The sequence below is a fragment of the Oenanthe melanoleuca genome, chromosome 20 (genome assembly GCF_029582105.1).
Source record: "Oenanthe melanoleuca isolate GR-GAL-2019-014 chromosome 20, OMel1.0, whole genome shotgun sequence".
NCBI lineage: Eukaryota > Metazoa > Chordata > Aves > Passeriformes > Muscicapidae > Oenanthe > Oenanthe melanoleuca.
Genome location: NC_079353.1, coordinates 11360068 through 11379668, shown reverse-complemented (window position 1 = coordinate 11379668; position 19601 = coordinate 11360068). Strand labels below are relative to the sequence as shown.

Genomic DNA, 19601 nt, shown 5'->3' with positions numbered 1-19601 from the left:
GCCAGAAAAAAGTTCATCAGAACTTAGTTTACTCAGAGTGTCTGAGCTGTGCCTGATGCACCTGCTATGAATTGTAACTTACTTCAAGGGGTTTTCTCAGGGTTTTTTTAACATTTGCATGTCAATTCATGCAGCTGAAAACTCTCTCTGACACTACCAAGTCTCATTGCCTCATATTGCTTCCCATTATTACATAAAATCTTCTTTTGATACAACTACTTAGGCTGACTTTGAAATCTAAAGAGATTTATATTTTTTTTTTTAGCTACACTTAAACCAAAAGATTATTTTTTGCTGGCTTTTGGAAATACAGGAGTGTCTTTTTTATACTCTATTGGTTGTTGTTTGGCCTTCATTTTCTAATGGGAGTAAGAAAATAAAGGTAGACAGCTCTTCCCCCATCCATCAGCCATTTTCCCCCAGAATCTGATCACTGGATTATATCATGTTTGCTTTTGGACAAGGTGCTTCACCAGCTCTGGCTGGTGTGGATCAATTACCTCTCACCCAGCTGAAATTGTGAGAGCAGTGGGGGAAGAAATGAAATTTATGATTCTTGATCCTGATTGATCTTATACACTGTCTTTCTCATAGAAAGTCCCACCACTGCTCTGTGGCTCCAGGAAAAAAAATCCTTCCTGTCTGGAGGTGCTGGAGGGTAAAGCACACAGAAGACACAAACATGAGCAGGGCAGAGATGAAGGGCAGTGTGAATTTATTTATTGCTGAATTTATTCATTTTTGTGTCTGAAAGCCACCAGTGCCATACATCCTGTGACTATGTTAAATATGCCTTGTTGGGATAATGGGATGTCAGCCAGGACAGAAGGGGTTCCAAAGCTCTCATTTTTTCAGTGCTGGAGACAGAAGATGCTGTGCCATTGATGTGGGTTAACCTGGTGCACAGGGAGGCTCAGACTGCCTTACAGGGATGCTCCAGAGCAAGATTTCTGAGTGGAGCAGCTGGGCTTGGCTTGTTTTCCATAGGGATTCATGAAGATATTGGGAAATTTAGCTGAGGAAGAACACAACAGCACAAATGGAGATGCAGGCTAAGCCTGCAGACACACTGCACTTGGCACTTGCTGGATTTGCCCCTGGTGCTCCCTGCAAATATCCCAGGCACTGTTTGTGGGACAGATCTCAAATTAACCCCAAACCTTGTTCTGCTGCAGGAAAAATTCCCCAGTGTGTTCTGCAGTTCATCATCCTGTAAAGCAGACACACACAGTGTGTTGCTCCTTATTTCACCAAGAAATAAGTTTAGTTGATTAATCTACAGCCTAAAGTTACTCTACATTTTTACTGCTTTTTGCTACTTTTTCTTCACATAATTTCTGAGTGAAATAATTCCATTTGGCTGATGGATTCAGGAATTTGACTGTCACATTCGAGACATGACATTTGAAAACCCATGGTAATGGACTTGAAATGTGTCACTGTAAATTTTAAAGTGATTTTTTTGTAATGTTGAGGTGGAGCACTAATATCCCTTTGGGTAAAATCTATTACCCCTAGAAACAATATTTCAAAGTTCACTAATATTCACTGTGTTCCCCTTGAAAGAAAACCAATGGGCTTTACAGGCTGGTTGCAGAGTGCAGGGCTGCCCTAGGAGTGCAGAGAGCAGCTGCATTGCCCCCTGACCTGCTGTGTCAGCACATTAAATTATATTAAAATATTTAATATATATTAAAATATCAACACTGCTACAAGTTAGAGGTGGAAACTGTGTGTTTGCAATTTTAAGTAGTGATAAATCACTAATCATATCAAAAATTAGCGAGCAGCTCACTTGATAAAGAGGAGGCAGTTTTTGCAGACTGTCACTTCTCAAGGATAAATAACGTGTTTTACAGAGAATATGCTTCAGCCAGAATAATTAGGGAAAATCAGATGAGAGTTGTATGGCTGATGGAGTTACCCTCTGCTGTTGCTCTCAGAGGGCTCTCTTGAAAATCAGATCTTTAATGGATGTTATGGAGATTTGAAAGAAAATTTGAAACATGCGACTTTTTATCTGCTTTTGATGTTACATTCAGCTGCTTTCATCTCGGAGGATAAAAGTAATTGAACAATAATCCCAAAGAGAGTCAAATACACAAATCAATAAACTGCTCTCACAGGAGAATTTATTTTAATGAGCACACTCACACTTCCCCAGGCTGGGAGGTTTCCATTAGGTGATGTTCCCTTTAGTACAGAAAGTGTGCCCTGGCTGGGAACAGACACAATGAATGAGGCAGATCTGCTCACTCAGTATCACCAGACAAGGGCAGCTTTCTGCCTCCTTTGAGTGGCATCCTAATCTTGATTGAGTGTTGAAAGTTTGGCACTGTCTTTTTATTTTTGTGTTCTTTTGGGAAGTATAATGAAAGCCAAGGGTTAGTGCTTCCATTAGACACAGTGAGAATGCAGGCTGGTGTTAGGCAACTCCCTCTGAGTGTTTTCCTACCTTGGTCTGTGAAGTACAGAGGAAATTTTCTTCCTTTGTATTCCTTTGCTCTGCAGTGCTTTACAGTGATTGGTTGTTTTAATACATTATGATTTATTCATCTGAACTTTTATATGCATTCTATAATAAATCCCAGGGTGGGTCAGGCTGGAAGGGACACGGTGGTCACTGGTGGCACCTCCCTGCTCAGGCAGGGCCACCCCAGAGCTCAGGGCACAGGGCTATGTCCAGCTGGCTCTGGAATATCCCCAGGAGGAGACTCCAGCCCCTCTCTGGGCACTGCCCAGGGCACAAGTTCTGCCTCCTGTGCAGGAATTGCTGGGCTCAGCCCCTGGCCCTGGCTCTGGGGCACTGCTGGGACTGGGGCAGAGCCTGGGACTGCTGTGAGCCCCTGCACTCAGGGACAGACAGACAGACAGACAGACAGGAACAGACAGACTGGGACAGACAGACAGACAGACAGACTGGGACAGACAGACAGGGACAGAAGGGACAAACAGGGACAGACAGGGACAGACAGACAGACAGACGGGGACAGACAGGAACAGAGAGACAGGGACACCTGGGACAGACAGGGGCAGTTGGGACACAGAGGCACACCCAAGAACACCCAAAAACACCCAGGACACACAGGGACAGACAGACAGGGACAGACAGACAAGGACAGACAGACAGACACCCAGGCACACCCAGGGCTGGGCTCCTCTCTCTGGGCTCCTCCCCAGGCTGAGCCCCCCCAGCTCCCTCAGCCTTCTCTGGGCACTGAGATGCTGCAGCCCCTGCTCAGCTCCAGGAGCTCCTGTCCCTGTAAGCTGAGGATCCAGAGCTGGCACAGCACCCAGAGCTGGGCACAGCACCCAGAGCTGATCCAGAGCTGGCACAGCACCCAGAGCTGGCACAGAGCTGGCACAGCACCCAGAGCTGACACAGCACCCAGAGCTGATCCAGAGCTGGCACAGCACCCAGGGCTGGCACAGAGCTGGGCACAGCACCCAGAGCTGACACAGCACCCAGAGCTGGGCACAGCACCCAGGGCTGGCACAGAGCTGGGCACAGCACCCAGAGCTGGGCACAGCACCCAGAGCTGGCACAGAGCTGGCACAGCACCCAGAGCTGGGCACAGCACCCAGAGATGGGCACAGCACCCAGAGCTGGCACAGCACCCAGAGCTGGACACAGCACCCAGAGATGGGCACAGCACCCAGAGATGGGCACAGCACCCAGAGCTGGCACAGCACCCAGAGCTGGACACAGCACCCAGAGATGGGCACAGCACCCAGAGATGGCACAGAGCTGGGCACAGCACCCAGAGCTGGTACAGCACCCAGGGCTGGCACAGCACCCAGAGCTGGCACAGAGCTGGGCACAGCACCCAGAGCTGGCACAGAGCTGGCACAGCACCCAGAGCTGGCACAGAGCTGGCACAGCACCCAGAGATGGGCACAGCACCCAGAGCTGGACACAGCACCCAGAGCTGGCACAGAGCTGGCACAGCACCCAGAGCTGGGCACAGCACCCAGAGCTGGTACAGAACCCAGAGCTGGTACAGAACCCAGAGCTGGTACAGAGCTGGGCACAGCACCCAGGGCTGGGCACAGCACCCAGAGCTGGTACAGAACCCAGAGCTGGTACAGAACCCAGAGCTGCCCCAGAGCTGGATCACCTCCCTTGATGTGCTGTCGAGGCCTCAAGGGGTTTAGGACAATTTGCTCTCCCAGCAGTGCTCTCAAAGCCACTGTGTCATCAACTTTAGAAGCTCCTTCTGCCAGATCCAACAAGTAGAGCTGGGGATATTTTTTTTTTTTTTTAGTATCTGTTGAAGAACATGATTCTGAAGGAATATTGAGAATTTCTCCTGCAGGTTGCACAGATATTTAAAGAACCCACAGTTACAAATGAGAGAAAACATGTCTTCAAGAATGCTTTTTTTTTTCAGAATAATTGAAACGCCCCATGCCTGTGTAGAGGAAGCCTTTCTTTTACTCTTTTATTTTGATTACCTTATTTTTATGAGATAATTTATATTTTGTCAGGATCTAGCTTCTGTGCTACTCTGAGTCTCCTCCACTTAGTCCATTTGAGAATAACAGCAAAGCACAAAGAGGAAGAGATAATAAAAATAAATGCATGTATGTGTTAGTAAAACAAACAGTTAAAATAAATATTTTATTGAGGCATAATGAAATAAATTTGTAAAATCAGATTTCTTACTTTTGTTTGGCAGAAACCAAGTGGTTTACCTGCTTTGTAATCTCACTTTCATTAGCATATTTAATTATGCTATTGTATTTAATCATCACAATGCTCAGTAATGTACATTTTGTTCCCAGCCATGGAATACCACTGCTATGTGTATCCATGATAGATGTTTTTAATAAAATCAGTAATTACCCTTTATTGTTCTTTTAAATGTTATTTTTTAAGTGTGTTAGGGCACAACAGGTTTGGGGTATAGAGAAAAGCAAGCTCTCATTTTGCCAATTCGTAATATAATGAAAAAAATTTCCTTTAAATAGATGCTAATAAACCTTTTTTAAAAAGCAGTGCTTAATTATCTTGAAGTTGTTTACAAATGGAGCTTTGGCAGCTCAGCTCTGGCTGCAGCAGTGCTGGGGCAGGTGTTGGGAGGGCTGTGCTGGCACCTCAGGTCCTGCTCTCCACAGCCTCTGCTCTCCCCGTGCCCTTGGATTTGCTCTGGGAGTGTGACAGGCACATTTTGTGACAAATGGAGGGGTCCAGATAGATCTGAGATCATTTAATTGCATTGAGGTTGTTTTAAACTTGTTTTGTTTGGTTCTGTTTAACAAAGTAGAACTCTCAGATTAGAAGATGTTTTATGGGATTTCTAATGTATCAAATATTTTCCTTTTTTATACATATTTTCAAATCTTGGATGTCTTTCAGTGCAGAATTCTAAGTAAAATTTGCAACTGAAACAAAACCAGATTAATTAAAAAATGAAGAGGATTTGCAGTTAACTGAATTAAAATGATGGTGTTAGTTGTGGAGAGAGCTCAGTTAGGCTTGTCTAACCACATGCTCCATTATCTAGCTTATTTCCTATTTCTGTTATAATAGTGTGGCAGCATTCCTCCTTCTTTATTGCTCAGACAATGCCCTAAAATAGCCTGGTTTAGTTTATCAGCTGTAATGACACCTATTTCTTTGTACAAGGTTTGGGCTGTAGTGATTGAAGGCCTCACAAACAGGTTGTTGTTCTCTGCTGATTTTATTGTGTCAGTCTCAGGAGCTCTTTGAAGGGATGAGCAGCACACACTGGGAGGGGCTGGGTTTACCCTGAACCACCACACACCTGTGAATTCTGCATTTCAGGAAAACCTCTGGATTATTTTTGCTGTGTTTGCCCTGCTGCATTTTTTCATAGTAGCTGTGTTTCCCTAGACTTGTTTCATCCTGTGGAAATTAGAGGAGGAAGATGAGGAATAAGGAATAAAGGGGAGAGAGAGAAGGCTTCAGCTTTTATCTAACACCATGAATAAAATCCTTGTTGGGCACATTTCTGTTGGGTTTTCCATCCTTAGACCAAGAACACTCTCTGAAAAACACAAAGGAAACCTTCTGCTGGTTCCAGACCAGAGGAAGGTTTCCCTGCTCATGGCAGGGAGGTTGGAAGGAGATTATCCTCAGGGTCCCTGCCAACCCAAGCCTTTCAGAGATTCTGAGATTATGAGGTTTTTTGCTGTTGGTTGAAAAATGGCAACTGTTTCATTTATTGTGGGAGTGAAATATTCTGTGCACTTCTCCACCACTCTCTGATGCTGCCAAATTTGTATTTTATAAATAAAAATTACTTCAGATTTTTCCTGGGCTACAGAGAGAGTCTATATCATGCTGGTAGTTGGGAGAACACAGGTTTTGGTGGCGTTTCCAGTTACCAATACACCAAATTTTCTCCTTATCTCCTCCCAGTCTGCCTAGAGGAAGGGCTGGGGACTTTACTGGGTTGCCCAGATTCTGGATGGCCTGTGCTGGTTGGAGTGACTGACTGATATGGGTACAGAGGGGAAGACAGAATTCATAGTTACACCTGTTTTCTCTCTCTTTGTCTGAAAGTATCAATTCAGCATTCACACAAAGGCTGCTGCTCATGCCATGCTCTTTTTTCTTCCCTTTGTGCATTCTCAATCTCTGTAACCTGCTGCTGGGAAACAGAATTTAATCAGTGCACTGCTAATAAAGTCTGCCTCCTGCTCTCCCAGGGTCAGGGGACACGGGCACAGGGCCCCAGATGAGGAGGGACATCTCCACTCCTGTCATGTCTTTACTGACAGCAGCAATTTCTTGCAATTAGGCTCCTGCAGCAGGTACTTAACCCAGGGGCAGCAGCTGATTGTCTGTGTTTAACTCCACTCCTCCACCTGAGCTCTGTGTTCAAACCCCAGTGTCCCCCCACGGCTTCCTTTCCTCCCTGCCCTTCCCCTGATGGAGGGTTACAGAGCTCTGACAATTGTCATTGATAATCTAAACCAACCTTTTCTTTTCTACACCTCACCTCGAGCGAGAGGATGGCAGAGAACAAAACGAGCTCCGTGACACTCAGTAAGGAATGAGCAAAACTGGCCTTAAAAGTCAGCAATTCTGATGGCAGAAAAAGCAGGCTCTGGACATTGTTTGCTCAACAATGCCTTTTTACCTGGGCTGAGAGCACAGATTCCACTGGAGGATCCCTGCAGAGTTTGTTTCATTCAGGCCACTTACAATCATCAAATCATTTAGGTGGGAAAGCCCTTAAAGACCGAGTCCAAGTGCTGACCCAGCACTGCCAAGACTGTCCCACTGCTTGGGGACATTAAACCACGTCCCCAAGTGCTCTACACCTACATGTGTTTTAAATCCCTCCAGGGACTGTGACTCCAAAAGTTCCCTGGGCAGCCTGTTCCAACACCTGACCATCCTTCCTGTGAAGAACTTTTCCTCGTATCCAATCTGAACATCCTCTGACACAACTTGGGGCTGTTCCCTCTCCTCCTGTCCCTGTTCCCTGTTCCCAGAACCTGACCTCCACCTGTCCCCTCCTGTCAGGGAGCTGTGCAGAGCCACAAGGTCCCTCCTGAGACTCCTTTTCTCCAGTCTGAGCCCCTTTCCAGCTCCCTCAGCCACTCCTCACAGGACTTGAGCTCCAGACTTGCACATCCCAAAGATTCCTGCCTGCTGAGTGTTTGCTGCAGCCACCAGAGCAATGAAAGGTAGCAAAGCATCACTGGGTGATGAGGTGTTAAAAAACACTGTTCAGTCCTTGACTTTGATGTGAACATTCAAGATGTAATTAATGGTTCAACCAGGCTGAAATAAGAATACAGCATTTGCACAGTGAAATCCCAGAGACTGCAATTTTCCTTGAGTGGGTTCAAGACTCGTTTCAGTAGGTCTGTGGAAGCTGTTTCCTTGCTTAAGCTTCTTAAGAATTTGCTTTTTTTCCCCCCCCAAGGTATCAGGACACAGAAAATTTTACTTAAGGGTATACAGTTTACACCAATATCTGATTTCTATGTATTCAAATTGGTTTAAGTATTCAAATTAGTTCTGTTTCTATCTTGCTTTGGTGGGTATCTTTGGATAGTTGAAGCTGAGATATATATTAGCAGCTTTTATTCCACTAACCAAGTGCAAAGTTACTACTTTTCAGATATTTTCTTGCATGATTTGGAAGCTATCCAAGAATACAGAAATGGAGAAGTTTTTTCAGTTTCAAATATCAGCACTGCCAGAGAATTGTACATGAATTATAAATTTACCTTATCTTTTGGAAGGAAACATTAAGAAAAAGGTGATGTCAGACAGGTGCCAGGAATAGGTGCTACAGACCTTTTGAGACTGAATACTCACAGAGCTAACAGGCAGAAGGAATTATACAGAGAGGACAGTAGGACTTTAAAAACAACAATACAAAATCTCATCCTGAAAAAGGGGCTTTCAATGGCTTCTGCTGTGGAGGAAATCAGTGTGGCAACAAGAAAACATTTTCAAAATTATATATTCTCAGTGTTCAGAAAAAAAAGGAGATTGAAACCAAGAGAAGAAAACTAGAGAGAATATAAAGCTTTCCAGGGCCAGCTTCTGTTTGTTAATTTAATTCCAGTTTGGTTTCTCTCTGAACCTAAAATTTAAGTAGTTTTTACTGACTTATTCTCCCTCTACTTAAAGATCTAGATGGCCACCAGATGTCAATCTCTACACTTGCAGCCAGGGACACCTCAGGACATGGGATTTTGAGATTTTGTTTATGACTGTCAGCCTGAGAACAGATGGGAAAAATGGGAAAAATGTGGTGTAGTGGGCTGTGCCCTATGGGTTTTACCTTCTTGCTTTGTAACCAAATTCATCTGTGGTTCACAGGCTGGTTACTCAGTCCAGAGGCTGTTTCAAACTCTGTGTGTGTGATGGAGCTTGCAGCATTTACAGCAAAGTTTTGAGCAGAATTAGAAGCTGGTTGTGAGAAGCTTTTACCACTTGGAGTTTGGGGTAGGAAAGGAAAGAGCAAATGTGGACAGGATGAGAAAGGAAGCTAAAAAGTGCAGGAAATCTTCCCTAACCCAGCTTTGGGCAGATGACTTGGTGAGGTGATGATCAGGTTGTTCCTTACAGGTACAGTCAGCACATTCATTAATCAGACACCCTCTGCCAATAATTGCAATAAGAAAATAAAATACAATAAAGGCAGTATAACATTAATTTGGTGGTGAATTGCCATTTTCAGATGCCATATTACATTTCTGTGAAATGTTTTTGCCTCGTCTCAGCCACGTTCTGAGCTGGGCTCTGCAGTTGAGTGCTTGGTGTAAGGCAGAATTCAGCAGGGCAAATATCTACATTTGCTTTTGCTTTTCTTTCCTTTGGATGCATCTTGGAATGAGGCTTGGGATTACCTTTACTGGGGTTACCTTACTTTGGGATTACCTTCACTGTTTCAGAAGCTGAATATTTTCAGAGAACCATTATTTTGTTGGTCTAATTTATCTGTACAATTCATCTGCAGAAACATAATTTTCTGGGATTTATAGAAAATGAATGCTTACACCTCATGCTTGGTATATATGTGTAGATTAATGCATAAAAATTTCCTGATTTCTAAATTAATTTTTTTTTTTTTGTTTGACACACAGAGTTAAAGACTCACTTTTAAGAGGCTTTTTCTGGACGTTGAGGGATTGACATGATTTATAGGGAAATCTAAACCATTTGCTGGCTTTAGACCCCTGGTCTTTTCATATCCATCCCATTTCCAAAGTGTCTGCACATATGTATATCTATAAAAAGATGCAGATACTTTCCCATTGCCAGTCCTTAGGGGATTTTTAGCAGTAATACAGAATATGCAGGTTGTTAAAATGTATTTTCTGCTTATTGCATGAGTAGATTGATGTCAGGGTGGTTGGTGCGTGCTTTACTTTGAAGAATTACTAGAAGGGTTTTTTCCCACTTTAATTATCTCTCAAAGAAGTGTGACTGTATTCAGGAGTCCTTCCAACTTTTTTCTTCCCATGAAAACATTTTTTTCATAGGCTCAAGTCGTGAGAGACTATGAGAAGTGGGAAGAACTCTGAATTGTGCTATAAATTAAGAAACTTTACATGAAATTATGTATTTTCTGACTACCTTGTTCAGATATATATTGAGTAAAAGAGCAAATACAAGTTGAAAAAAATGTCAGATAAACAAACTGACATCTGTAGAATTTTTATGGTCTGAGTTATCTCAAACACTGATTTTACACAGTCATCCTTCATTCTTTATATCTACATGTCTAGTGGCACATGCATTTATATTTTATATAAAGGGCAGAGTGTAGTCAGAGCATTTGAGTTAGGCTGTTAAAAATAAATTAAGGAACAGCAGGTGAAAATGATTCCTCCACATGAATATTCAAAGTGTACCTCTGCCAGATACTGTAGAAAGAATAATAAAGAGCAAAGAAACTTTGATGGGACCAAGGCGTGGAGATGATCTGAAATTAAAGTTTTATTGGCACCAGATTGAGATGACTCAGAAAACTTACTCAGGAGTGGCAGGATGTGCCTGTACACCCCATTGCCAGAACATCCAGGAGTGTGACAGATGAGGGGACACTGGGATGTTGGATATAAAGCAGTTGGTTCCTTAGTCTTGATCCTTTCTCTCTTGAGCCTTCAGTGTGAGCAGGATTTGGAGGTGGCAGGAGGGTGTAGGGGCCATGGAGTTGAGTTCAAAGCTGAGAGACTTGAATTCCTTCCTTCCCCAGGGACCATTTCCTGTGTGTTTGCATCACTTAGGGCTGGACTCACCAAGGTCATTAAGCACTATCAAGTGGGCCATCAGCTGCTATTATTTTTTAATTTTTTTCTTTGTAAGAATGAAGAAAGATCAACTTCCCCGCCCCTTACCTGATGGAATCCTGTTGCCACTGTTGGATTCAGGGAGATTTCACTGGAATCAGGAGCAGGACAACTCTTCAGGGCCTCCTGACAGGAAATTTCCAGGCCAAACTCAGGAGCCAGAGTGCAGTTGTGTGTGGATGTTCAGACACCCCTTTAGGGCCCCCTTGGAATCTTCTCCCCTAAGATAAGAAATCCTTCCTTAGGATTGAAACACTAATCTTAGAAAATTAGGATTTTAGTTAGCTTGCTGAAAATAATTAGAAGTTAGAAGGGTGTAGTTATCTGAAACTTAATAATTTACTGTCTCTCATTTGATGTTTGCTCAGCTGTGCTTACAATGGGAAAACACAAAACTAGTGAGCAGATCCAAAGGAACATGGACAATGCAACCAGAAACCCATTCTTTGGAAAACTGGACTAAACCCAGAAATCATTTGTATTGTCATTGATAGAAAAGGTTAAGAGTTCAGGGTGAGGAAGACTCGCTTTACTTCCTCCTTTTAAGACCCCTCCCCAAAAAAGTGGCCCCAGATTTAATTCAAGAAGCCAACCACACATGCCTAATAGCCATTCAAGCTAATTACCATCGGGAGTGGGGATGGGAGGGGCTGTTATTATGAATATGGATTTGTTTGAATCCTTTGTCAGTAAATAAACTCTGTGATCACCTGTGATTTTGCAGTGTGTATTAGAGGGTTACCTCACACTGCTGAATAAACACACACTTTGTAACTTTAAATTGTTAGAGAATCTTTTGTCCAACACAGTTGAGTATCAATATTAGACCAGTACTCTTATTTTAGGAAATCAGGATGACTCATGCTAGAGAAATGTTCATCCCCCAGTAGACCCCTGTGTTATCTTTTAGAGTTTTAATTGGTCTTTACCTCTTCTAGATAATTGGTCACTTTCTACCTAAAACCTTAAAGTAATTGGATAACTTTCAACTTACAACTCTATTGGTCACTTTTCAAGTCACCCCAACCCTATAAAACCCTTTTGATATTCTATGTATTTGGATTTGCTGTTGGACCCAGTTGTCTACGGAATCTCTGTGCAGATCTCCCAGATCTCTTCTCTCACGCAGATCTCCCAGATCTCTTCTCTTGCTGGCTAAGAGAGTGCTGCAAGCAGAATGAAACCACAGAAGAGCTGATGGCCTAAGCCTAGGCCTTGCTTGCATTGGAGCACTCTGTGGCTGACTCCTGCCTTGAAGCAGCCAGGAGTTCTGTTCTATTTGGGACGTTTATCCGCGTTTGCTGTGGCAGCCTGGGGCAGAACCCCAGCCCCGGCAGCTACAGTTGTGGATCCGATGTTCATTTCCCTATCGTGTTATACATTGTACAAATGAGAACATCACAACTGCCGAGTGTTGGGACACACACATTTATAGGTAATAAAGAAACTCAGCCGAATTAAATATAATAAAAATAAGTGATAATTTATTTTGGAATACGGTCCACGACAGCCACAATCGCAAAGCACAGCGCCAAGCTCTGAACACGCTGTGATCCGAACTCTATCAGATCCCCCAGTGTTCACAAAACCACCTTGGTCAGTCCAGTTTTTATACAGTTTTTCCTAGCCTGGAGCAGAGGTCTTTGTCTCCTTTCGTTGTTCCACATATTCATGTGGTTTTCTTTCTCTGCGTTGGGTTGGACAAAACCAGATTCTGGGAGACGATATTGATATTGAAATGTATCTTTCCTGATGGCTCTGGTTATCTTAATCATCAGTACTTGCTGGGCACTCATCATTTGGGTTCCCTGGACAGTTTCTGAGAGAGCCATCTCCGTTGGGGCTACCTTTATATACTTGTTAATCTGAGCTCTTCAGCTTTTGTTGGCGGTCACAATGTTGCCATGAAGCAATCTGTGTCCCTTCCTGCGCGGTTTTTCTTTTTTGGCTTCCGCGTTTTTATTATTTTATTTATACAAACATTATTTATTCCACATTAATTTACAAACTAACACGAATGACATCATATTGTTTATTACTTGAATCCCAACCTGTGTCTGTGTTTCTCTGTGCCCAGACCCCGTGCACGGGCCGCAGAACGTGGAGGTGGTTGACATCCGCTCGCGGCAGCTGACGCTGCAGTGGGAGCCCTTCGGCTACGCCGTGACGCGCTGCCACAGCTACAACCTCACCGTGCACTACCAGTACGTCTTCAACCAGCAGAAATTCGAGGCAGAGGAGCTCATCCAAACTTCTTCCCACTACACCCTGCGGGGGCTCCGGCCCTTCATGACCATCAGGCTGAGGTTGGCCCTTTCCAACCCCGAGGGCAAGATGGAAAGCGAGGAGCTGGTGGTGCAGACTGAGGAGGATGGTGAGTTGTGGTGGGCTGGGCTGGTTGGGTTTGTGAGATGTTACATAGTGATTCGTGCCATTATAATCAATATAAACAAGAAGACTGAATCTAAAGTAAAGCACAAACATGAGACATAGAAAAATCTAATTTCGTTATATTTGTTTAAATCGCTTTGTTGTAGATTGTTGATTTTTTTTTGTTTATCTGAATTCTTATCATTTTGTCACTATAATCATGAATTGTATCCATGTTTATGTGTATGAAAAATGTGAGGTTGTTTGGACATGAGCAGGCTTTTCCTTGCTTGCTAGGAGTATAACCTGAAAACATGTTCAAGCCTTGTCCAGACCTGCTGGGGGCTTGTGGCCACTGCTGCTGGAGTGCTGGCCAACATGTTCGGGCTTGCTCAGGCTGGTACCAGCACAGTGGGCATGTCACAGCCCACCAAGAATCTGCCTGTAACAGGGGCAGTGACCAGGGGTAGGGTGGGTGTGTTGGCAGAGCACAGACTCCCACGTCCCCAGCGCTGCGTTGCCTGTTCCTTATCAATGAACTAATAAATTGCCTTATTGACTGACCTACCCGATTGTAGTAAGTAATTTATAACAGGTTTGAGGGAAGACTCATCTTCAAGTTGTAAATAACAGCACAACCCTCTGCCACAAGACTGGTGCAGCTTCTCTGGACAGTGTCTGTTCTGAGTGTGAAACTTGTAGGTTTAAATGATTCCCATTTCACAGCCAAGTTCTTGAAAGGGCAAAGGTCCCTGAAATGCTTGGGCATGACAGAGTCTGAGCAGTGGTTAAAGAGCTGTAGGTTTAATTTTTTGTGTTCTGAACCACCCAGCAGCTTCCTTTATCATTTGGGCAAATGCAGTCCTGGTATTTATTGATTTTTCTTGTGCCTTCACACAAAAGAACTGTATAGTTCCTCCTTTCCAGAGTGTAGCTTTTCTTAATAGTGATCTTCTGGACATCACATTTTATAGAGATCTCAGAAGCAAAATTAATTGTGTGTATAAAAGAACAGTTGTGGATATAAAAGAACAGATTTCTAGAGGAACTGATGGAAAGCTTTGAAGCATTGTTATCCCACCTGAGCTATTTCAGACCAAGAACTAAATTCCTTGCCTGGACTGTAGAAGTTGCTGTCCTAAGTTTCTCTCAGCTGGAAGTGGCTCCTCCAGCCCCATATATCACATGGGGAGACACAAAAGGATGGCAGATATTTGAGAAAAATGAGCAGGGTTTTTATCAGACAGACTTGGGAGTGCATTTAGTTGGTTATCTCCCACAGCATTAACGTTTTGCTGGAGTAGGTGGATTTTTGAGCTGGCCTTGTAGCTGTAATTAAATATAAATCTTGCAGTAAGCAAATCAATCTTTCCTATTGATAAAGGTGTGTAGCTCCATAGAATCTCCATGCCAAGGTGCAGTCTGGTTGTTTAAATGGAGAGTTCTGCTGTTGAGTGGGTGGAGAAGGAGAGCTGCTGCTCTGCTGTACTGGAATAAACTCATCCTGAAATTAGCATCATATTTTCATGGATTCTGATTTTATTTGTCACTTAGTGGTTATGTTAGGGTGTTGTTATTTGAACCAAAAGTTGAAAAATAAGCCTTTCACATTGATAGTAGCTTGGTAATGGTAGTGCCTTGAGGGATTTTAATTTTTAATTTTATTTATTTATTTTTAGCACTCAGCTTCCTGTCTGATGGCCTTTTGGGTGTCTCATGTGTGTGCAGCTGGAGCTGGTGATGCTTCTAACACAGTTTTTTGTTGGTTTTTTTTTTTCTTTTCCCCCTGCAGTTCCTGGACCCGTTCCCTTGGAATCTATCCAAGGAGGACCTTTTGAAGAGAAGATCTACATTCAGTGGAAGCCTCCAAATGAGACAAACGGCATCATTACACTCTATGAGGTGAGAAGAACAGATTGTTGTCAAGGAATAGGTGCCACAGGGCCCTTTTCATGTGTGTTTAAGCCAATCCTGAGCTCTAAGAGATCTCAGCAGGTGCTGAAAGAAGCCTGATTAAAATAGATAAGAATCTTCACCATAATCTGTTGCTACCACTGAAAAAATTTCACACTTCAAAGAGGAGAAAGATTTTTTTCCAATATTTGTGTCGAATTGAGAGCCACACATTTCTCTGTGTCTCAGGTGCCCTGTTTCCTTCTGCAGTAGCTCTAAGGTCTGTTTTCTTTCCTTTTTTTTTTTTTTCTTCTTGAGATAAAACACTGCAAGGTTCAAACCTACACAGTGTAACTGATTCCTGATTGCCTTCCACCAGTCACAGCACTTCCTGGCAATATCAGCAGAATGGAACCGTCACCTCTTATCTCTTTTCAAAGGTTTCAGTGATAATATTTGTACATCCCAATAATTTCTCTGATGACAAAGTGTAGAGCAGGTTATGGGATGAGCACTGACCATCCTCTGCTGGATGAGAAATAAACAATTCAGTGTGATTCTAGAGTGTATATGTTTCTTGTGAAGGTAAGGAAGTGTTACTGCTGTCATGTGCTCCTGGTGAAATTCTCCATAATGTCATGTGTTCCCAAATATGTGGAACAGGAATGTAAGAGGAGGGACTCTTTAGGGGATCATGTGATATAAAATACAATCCTAAAAGAGAAGGCGAAAGCCCTTGGATTAAATAGCAGAAAGTGGTGCACCAGTACTGGCTGAGTGTGTGTCAGTTTATGGGTTCAGAATTTACCTCTGTAAGATTAGAGAGAGTAAAAATAATTTTTTGTAATGGACACATAAAACCTCTCACTGTGCCTTGTGCAGCATGTAGTGACACAGAGGGGCAAGAACCAATATTTCAGTCTCTCTTTTGTGCTTTTTGTACAAACTCACTTTGGAAAAGCCACAGGTGCAAGAAGCAGCTCTGCCATTGCTGATGAGGTTCTGCCTCTTTCCTTTTCCCATCCAGCCTCTCTATTTGGGACAGGATGTGTCACTCCCAGATGTCCTTACTAGCACTGCTCTCTCTGTCACAGTCAAATGGGAAAAATGAAGCAGGTTTAACATCACTGAGATCTTACACTCCATCATGAGCAGTGGGTGAAACTTTCTCCTGTAACTCCACTTTTAGGTCATCATTTGGCTCACAAAGGCCAGGCAGAGTTTGTTACAGCAACACAAAACAGATGAACAGAATTTGCTCTTGCTAATTTAGTGCCATTTCAGCCAGGCTGAAATCCTTGACTGAGTCTGGAGTCATTGTTGATCACTGTTGAGACACTTACAGAAATGCATGCAGGGTGCAAATCATCTGTCAGTACTAAAATAGAACTAACCCTCATCATTTCATGGTTTTTGAGGGTGTCTGTCTAAGGAATTAGGCAATAAACCTGAGTGTGTTTTAAAGGAATTAATCTGAATAGAATCAGTTGCAAGTTCATTTTTTTCTGGCAACACAGGTGACCTATAACAGAACATGTTTTAAATTTGACCCAAGTCAAATGATGCAAATGATGCAAAAATAACTCCTTTTAATTTTTAAAGAAGCAGTTTCTTACTAAAATATTGCCTTGGGCTCAGCTTGTTGAAAGGACTTCAACAATCTGAGTGTCTTTTCTGGCTGAGCAGCTGCATGAGACACTTTAGTGCCTGCAGGGTTGTGATGCATCATGACAGTGCCTTTGCCCCTGAAGTCATATCATTGCTCGAGTCTCAGTGGAGGCAAACAAATTTTTCTTCTCTGATAATGACTCTCTGCATATTTGGCAGCTGAAGAGAAAGAGAAGTCAAGGTGAATTCAAACTCTTCCTCCTTTTCCTATACCTCCTTATCTCCAAAAGGATGAAACACTGAGGACCAGAGTGCCTGGAGGTTGTCATGATGAAAATGTCCTTTCCTGTCCCTTTTTCCATGTGAAAATTCCTACAGAGCCTTTCCACTGTCCAAGGAAGCCTGAGACAAATCCATCAGCTGGAGATAAAAGTCCAGCAGAGCAGCTGGACAGATGGCCAGGGCACTCTCAGGGTGGTTTGCTCTTTTTGGAACAAGGGGATCCCTGCAGATGGAACCCACACAATTCCTGTGCTCTCTTACTGGTGTCACTGGGAATTCTGCTCTGTCCTGGGAGATTCAGTGATCTTCCAGTGAATTTGCAGCTCTCTGGAAGCTCTGCAATTGTGTTGCTGTTATTAGGGAGAAACAAACACAAAGGCTTCTGAGCATTTATTAAAGAAACATTCCCTGCAAAGTATTTATTAATATTATCACTTTATGAAGTGAGTTAGTGGTGTCAGGTCCTGCTTTACACCTGGAGGTAGCTGGCTAAATTCACACATAGGAATTGTGCTACTGAGAGTGTCTCAAACCCCTCTGGGCACAAACCCTCCTAATAAAAACAAATAAAACCCCACCTTTTCCTAAGTTGTAGTTCCCTTTTCACCATCAACATCACAATCTGATTCATTGTATCTGGATATTGTATTTTCCCTCTAATTCTGTTTAAAAAAAAAATGTTATAAGCTTCTAAAATGCTTCAGAATAATCATGCTGTCTATTCTATATACATCCACTTGCTTCCCTTTGGGACTGATTTTCTTCTCAGGTCCCTAATCATTCTTGCAGCTCCCTGCCAGATGTCCCTATAACCCAAATTGCTGTTGCAGTTTTCATATCCACTGCTTGGGTGCCAACTGGGCTGGGATTCAGCAGCACAACCTTCAGCAAGTCTTTTGGCAGGCAGAAGCACTAATTTCATAATGACTGAATACATCTAAAGAGCCTAAACAGAATGGAAGGACCTTAATGAACCTCTTTGACTTTTGCAGGTCTCTTATGGATGGATATTTTTCCTTCAAAATGCTATTGTTGCCTTTTAACAAAGCAAGAGCATTGCATTTAAAAGTGGTTTAAACCCTTCTGTGTTCACTTGCAGAATTAATTGTTTCACTGGGTACAGAAACAGCTGGGTTTTTAAATAGAAGGACCTTTTAGATCCCTTGTAATTGCAGTTCTAGATCCTTCTCTAATTGCAGTCTCTTTCTGGGGAGCACAAACCTCTTGTTGAAGACAGCTTGGAAGGTTCTGGGAATTACAAATCAGTGCTGCAAAGATTAGGATAGGAGCTGGGTAGAAAGAGAGGACAGAACAGATGATTCTGGGGTGCTGGGAGCCCAACAAAGCTCACAGGTGTGTGGTGAGACAAGAGGTGTCTGTCTGTCTGTCCATCAGGAAAGCCAGGAATATGCACAGGCTGCTGTTAGGAGTGACAGAGGGAAAGCTTAAAGCCTCTAACAGGTCCCCAGGTGGCTTCAAGGTGTGCAGGTACCTACAGGGGGCAGGCAGACCAACCTGGCTCAGAAACCAATGGCAGCAGAGCTGGGCTTTGCTGGTTCCTTGGTTTGGGTAAAATGCCCCACACAGATGGTTCTGCATGTGACACTCATGGCAGAGGCACTATTCCACTGGTTTTGTTCTTATTGTCTCTGGGAGCAGCCTGTGAGTGGCACAATTCAATAATATCTCAGTAATCCTGCCCCACAATCACTCCTGTTTCCTGGCTGAAAGCACCACGACTTGTTGAAATTTGTATTTTACATTTTTTTTTAACCAGTCCTGAAAAGCTGTTCTATAAAATCCCTGATAATCAAATGCTGCTCATTGTCCTCACACCATGTGGGAGTTCAGCTTCAAAGCCTTTGTGTACAAAGACAGGCAACAAAGATTTATTCCTTTTAATTTATTTTTCCTAAGTGTGTGCAAAGTCAAACTACCATCAGACAGACTTACACTGTCATTGGGCTGCAAGGGCAAGCAATCTAATTTAAGGTCATGGACCAGCTTTGGCACTAAAATTCTTCTGCTTTTAGATGACATGAGGTTGTCTTAGATGTATGTTTGAGCAAACTTGCATCTAAAAAATTTAAGTAAATAAAACTTATTTATAGCTGCATTTTGCTGTTCCTTTGGGCAGCTGAGAGATTTCAAGTGCACTCTGTAAGTGACACTGGCTTTTGCCTTTGTAAATACGTTTTTTGTGTGTATTATATTTCTCAGAATTGTCAGGTTTTAGAATATCTCACCCTTAAACAGGAAGAAAGAAAGAGAAACCCACCTATCATTGCTGTCTGAAGTACTTGTCACATCCCTTGGGGGAAGGCATTGTTGGGGCATTGCAATCCTAACAGCATTTAAAGGGTGGATCTGAAATATTCATCTCCTTGGCTGCAAAAATGGCTCCCAGACTGCTGAAGTCCTTTCAGTGAGCCATGCCTAAGGGCAGTATTGAAACAGCAAACTGTCTTTTTAAACATCTGTAAGGTGCAGTCTGTAATCACTTCCATCCTCATCTTTAGGATTGTTAAATCCCCGGTGGTTTTGGAGAAAAATAAGGACGCATTTGCAGCTTCTAACTAGCTAGTTTTGTCAGTCACTGTTTCTGAAACACTGTAAATCTCTATTTTGATGCCAGGAATAATAATACAGGGGACTTTCAG

At 43.0% G+C, this 19601-nt stretch overlaps 1 protein-coding gene across 3 annotated transcripts in view; it reads left to right on the top strand.

Moving 5' to 3' along the window:
• PTPRT (protein tyrosine phosphatase receptor type T) overlaps positions 1 to 19601 on the top strand; it is a 439066-nt gene that overhangs the window by 267202 nt on the left and 152263 nt on the right. For all 3 annotated transcript variants that reach the window (XM_056507593.1, XM_056507591.1, XM_056507592.1), the window contains exons 8-9: positions 12866 to 13162; positions 14951 to 15060. In XM_056507593.1, the coding sequence (XP_056363568.1) occupies positions 12866 to 13162; positions 14951 to 15060 (407 nt within the window). The remainder of the gene's footprint in view (positions 1 to 12865; positions 13163 to 14950; positions 15061 to 19601) is intronic.